The sequence below is a fragment of the Otolemur garnettii genome, unplaced genomic scaffold (assembly GCF_000181295.1).
Source record: "Otolemur garnettii isolate 467f Iridium unplaced genomic scaffold, OtoGar3 scaffold00011, whole genome shotgun sequence".
NCBI classification, from domain to species: domain Eukaryota; kingdom Metazoa; phylum Chordata; class Mammalia; order Primates; family Galagidae; genus Otolemur; species Otolemur garnettii.
Genome location: NW_003852406.1, coordinates 24,862,130 through 24,866,893, shown reverse-complemented (window position 1 = coordinate 24,866,893; position 4,764 = coordinate 24,862,130). Strand labels below are relative to the sequence as shown.

Sequence of the window (4,764 nt, the reverse complement as noted above, 5' to 3'; positions counted from 1 at the left end):
CCTTTATCATTTCTGATAGGTGATATTAGAGATTTTACTTTTCTATTTCTGGTTAGGTTGGCCAAAGGTTTATCAATTTTGTTAATTTTTTCAAAAAACCAACTTTTTGTTTGTTGATTTTCTGAATGGGTCTTTTGTTTTCAATTTCATTTAATTCTGACCTAATTTTGGTTATTTCTTTTCTTCTGCTGGGTTTGGGGTTAGAATGTTCTTCTTTTTCCAGTTGCTTGAGATGATCCATTAAGTTGTTGGCATTCTTTCTTTCTGTTTTCTTGATGAAGGCTTCCAGTGCTATAAATTTCCCTCTTAGGACTGCCTTTGCAATATCCCACAGGTTTTGATAGTTTGTGTCTTCGTTATCATTTAGTTCTAAAAATTTGGTGATTTCCTTCTTAATCTCGTCTTTGACCCAGCTATCAGTCAGCCTAAGATTATTTAGCTTCCATGACTTTAAGTATGGAGATTCCCATTGCTGTTGAGTTCAACTTTTATCCCATGGTGGTCTGAGAAGATACAAGGAATAATTTCTATACTTTTGAATTTGCTGAGGTTAGACTTGTGTCCTAGGATAGGATCTATTTTGGAGGATGACCCATGGGCTGATGGGAAGAATGTACATTCAGTTTTATTAAGGAGAAATGTTCTGTAGAGGTCTATAAAGTCAATTGTTCTAGGGTCAGATTTAAATCTAATATTTTTTTGTTTAGTTTCTTCTTGGAGGATCTATCCAAAATTTGTCAAAGGGGTGTTAAAATCTCCAACTATTATAGTGCAAACCTGCCACTTCTTGACAGACATTTTGCATCTTTGCTGTTACATACAATGCTGCAGTGAATAACTTTTTATGTGGTTTTATTTTGCCTGTGAGCAAGTACATGTCTGTGTTAAATTCGCAGAAGTAGATTTGCTGGATTGGAAGCATTTGTAAATTTGAGATTGCCAAATTGCAATTGTACTTGAGAATTGTACTGGTCTACTTACTACTAGCAATATTTATAAGTGCTTATTCCTTCATAGCCTTCTACCAGAATGTGATTAAGTTTACATTTATATCAATCTGACAGGTGAAAAATTGCATTTCCAGTGGGGGTGGAGGCTCCAGGATCCCCTTTCCCCAACAGATACCAAAATCTCTTTTGTTTTCAAAAGAGCAAAACAAAACAAATTTTTATACATACATACATATACAAGGATTCATCTTTCCTACAGATACCTTCACCTTATGTATAGTTTCCTGTTCCAGGAAGGGAAGCCATATCCCATCAGTGGTAAGAGTATCTGCTGTGTGTACAAAAGCAAAAGCTAGGCACTGTGGAATAAAACAAAAATATCAATATATACGTGTCTGCCGTAGGCTTATAATGGCAGGTAGCAAAAGACTGGGTTTAAAACAGTGTTGCTGCAATTTCCCAGTCTTTCCAGGTGATAATGAAGTTGGAAGTAGAGGTGCAGTCCCTAAGACAAGAACTTCATGGGCAGGGAAGAAAGATGCCTGCCTGCCTTCTCTGTTAGGAGCTAGATTACATCCATCAGAAAGAGACCTGTCGTTGTTTCTGTTAGCAGGTCTTTCCTGCAGTGAATTCCCTTGGGCTGAATGAACAGGAGCTGCTATTTCTCACCCAGTCGGCATCGGGACCTCACTCTTCTGTCTCTTCCTGGAATGGTGTTCCTGATGTGGGCATGGTCAGTGACATCCTCTTCTGGATCCTGAAGGAACATGGGAGGAATAAAGGCAGAGCCTCAGACCTCACCAGGATCCACTTCCACACACTAGTCTACCACATCCTGGCAACTGTGGATGGACACTGGGCCAACCAGCTAGCAGCCGTGGCTGCAGGAGCTCGTGTGGCTGGGAAACAGGCCTGTGCGACAGAAACCCTAGACACCAGCCGAGTGTCCTTGAGGGCACCCCATGAGTTCATGACTTTCCATTCAGAAGCAGGCTCCAGGATCGTATTAAACCCGAATGAGCCAGTAGTAAAATGGCACAGGGAGGGAATATCCTTCCACTTCACCCCAGTATTGGTGTGTAAGGACCCAATTCGAACTGTGGGCCTTGGAGATGCCATTTCAGCTGAAGGACTCTTCTATTCTGAAGTACACCCTCACTAGTGGAAGGTTATGGTGGATAAGTTTTCTAAGAAAGGAGAACTAGCCAACTTGAGAATTACAGAAAGTGGTTTGGAAAATGGGGTTGAGGGTGTCAGAACTGTTTCTAGATCTATTTGGAAGATAGCCAAAGAAACAAAAGCAGAATAAACTGTATCAGATACATTCCAGCCTGTTGGCAATTACATAAAAACATTTCAGGTTTTAATCAAAATTTAGCTAATGAGACTGGATTTGTGTTTTTAATGTCATGTGTTGTTAACAGTGCTAGAAACTCAATTCTCAAATCTCCAGTTTATGCAGCATTGTCAGGTATTTTAAGCCAAACTTCTTCACCCTTGAGAGCATGTCAGCTGGAGAAAGCACTTCTCCCTTCTTCACTTCAGAAGTGCACACTTGCCTACCCCCAGTCCTGACCTCTAGTAAAGCCTGATGTCCCACACAGGCTTTACATTACAGGTGTGATGTAAGAATCCCACACCTCACAGCTCACTGCTTACTCATGGGAAGAACCATGATTTTCATTCAGTGTTATAATGACAACATTTACTGAGTGTACTTTCTCAGTCTTCTGCTTTCAGACTTAGGAAAGAGCCACAGGTAAGGACAAAACAATCCCTCCTGTGCTTTATGATCACAGCAGGGGTTGGGGAACCCTGAGTAGCTTTGAGGGAGTGATTCATTCTGCAGTTTGGAAACCTGGATGGCATTGTGAGCTGAAGGACTATGCCTTCTTGTTCTGGCTTCTTAGATTGTGGGCTGGCTGGTGAAAGGCTGTATGGCCTGGGCTCAGCCTCTCTCTCTGGATATGCTTTCTGAGCCTTCAAGGAGTTTGCTTTTACAAACTGGAATATGCTTCTGTGTGTGTAACAGATTTTACATGTTTTGTTTTCATCCATAACATCCATTAAAGAGTTTGACCTAAGAGCCCCAGGATCATGAATAAATCTGTCATGTTATATATTTATTTTTTTATAAATCAAGACTTCTGTGTGCTTTTAAATATATTAAAAACAATTTACATTTCAGGAATCCTAAGTCTGTTTGCAATTAATTTTATTTCCACCATCACTCTGGAGCTAGATAAAATGTCAACTGTTACAAGCCACACTTGTTAGTCTGTTTTTAATGTGTTTGATTATTTTGTCTTCACTAACACTGGATTAGGCAGTCCCTCAGGCTGAGCCTGAGCTGTATGTCTGTCCTCTGGAGTTTAACTTGTCAAAAGTCACCAGTATGCAGTTGCCCAGTTAAAACTGTATTGGACGAGGCATGGTGGCTCATGCGTGTAATCCTAGCACTGTGAGGCAGGTGGATTGCTGGAATTTGGGAGTTCTGGACCAGCCTGAGCAAGAACAAGACCCCTCTCATCTCTACTAAAAATGGAAAAACTAGCCAGGTGTAGGGGTGGGCACCTGTAGTTCCAGCTACTTGGGAGACTAAAGCAAGAGGATCATTTGAGCACAAGAGACAGGTTGCTATGATCTGTGACACCATGGCAGTCTGCCCAGGGTGACAGAGTGGTACTTTGTCTCAAGGAAAAAAGCTGAATTGGGAGCTGGGTGTAATGGATCATGCTGGTAATCTCAGCTACTCAGGAGGCTGAAGTGTGGAGATAGCTTGAAACAGGAGTTTGAGAAGAGCCTGGGCAACCTACCCAAACCCCATCTGCACTAAAGTGGTTGTTTTTGCAGTTTTTTCTTTTTTTTTGGCTGGGGCTGGGTTTGAACCTGCCACCTCCGGTACATGGGGCCAGTGCCCTACTCCTTTGAGCCACGGGCGCCGCCCCTGCACTAAAGTTGAATTGGAGCACAGCAGATTGAAAGCATAATGAACCTTTTCACCTTCTTCCAAGGGCAGTGTGGACATGGATGTTGATAGGCCTGCCTAATTTAGGGTTCTTTCCCCTAGGCTCCCAGCAGCTTCTGGAATTGCAAAGCTACCTCAGGCTCTTTATTTTATGACTTCCCTCTTCCTCCTCAGGATAAGGCTTGATTACTCTGTCAATAAAAATTTAAGCTTATGGGATTGTGCATCTTAGAATTCAAAGCTGTTTATTAAGAAAATTTCTGGCTGCTACCTCATTCTACTCTGCCTCCCAGCTCGGTTGAAACTAATTAACCACCAACTTTCTAGTCCATTTTTATTAGAAAGGCTCATGTGAGAAGACATTTCTATTTTCCCAAGAATTGGAATGACTAACTTTCACGAACCAGTGCAGGGAAGGAGAAATAATCTGAGTGGGAATGGTGGGAAATGAGAAAGACACAAGAGATAAAAGATAGGGTCAGGAGGACTGGTGCAGCTGATGACTGCAGCCAGCACTTAAGTGTGGAAACAACTTTTATATAGTACCTTAAACAACGTTACTAAATGATGTAAGTCTTGGAGGCTGCATGCTTGCCGCCAAGATAAAAAAGGAAAATATGCAGGGGCTACGTGACTTCTGTCAGAGGAGAAAAAGACGGTTGTTAAAGGAGAAACAGCTGGGGGTCAAAAATAGCCCTGCCGCCTCACAGCCTGTTCCCTACATCTCCTTTTTATTTTTTAGTTTCAATTTGTGAATACATGATTTTAGTTGGAGGAGTTGCTTGACTCCAGCTCTACAGAAGACATTGAGACCCTGTGAAATCCATTGTTTTGTTAATGGCTTAA

General features: G+C 41.7%; 1 protein-coding gene across 2 annotated transcripts in view; it reads left to right on the top strand.

Annotated features, from left to right (window-relative positions):
• Positions 1-3,141, top strand: part of ADPGK (ADP dependent glucokinase) — a 27,387-nt gene extending 24,246 nt beyond the window's left edge. Inside the window, exon 7 of one of the 2 annotated variants that reach the window (XM_023510108.1) lies at positions 1,561-3,141. In XM_023510108.1, the coding sequence (XP_023365876.1) occupies positions 1,561-2,112 (552 nt within the window). In that variant the 3' untranslated portion in view covers positions 2,113-3,141. The remainder of the gene's footprint in view (positions 1-1,560) is intronic. The other variant, XM_003784485.3, reaches the window with a different exon arrangement.
• Positions 3,142-4,764: the final 1,623 nt, after the last annotated feature.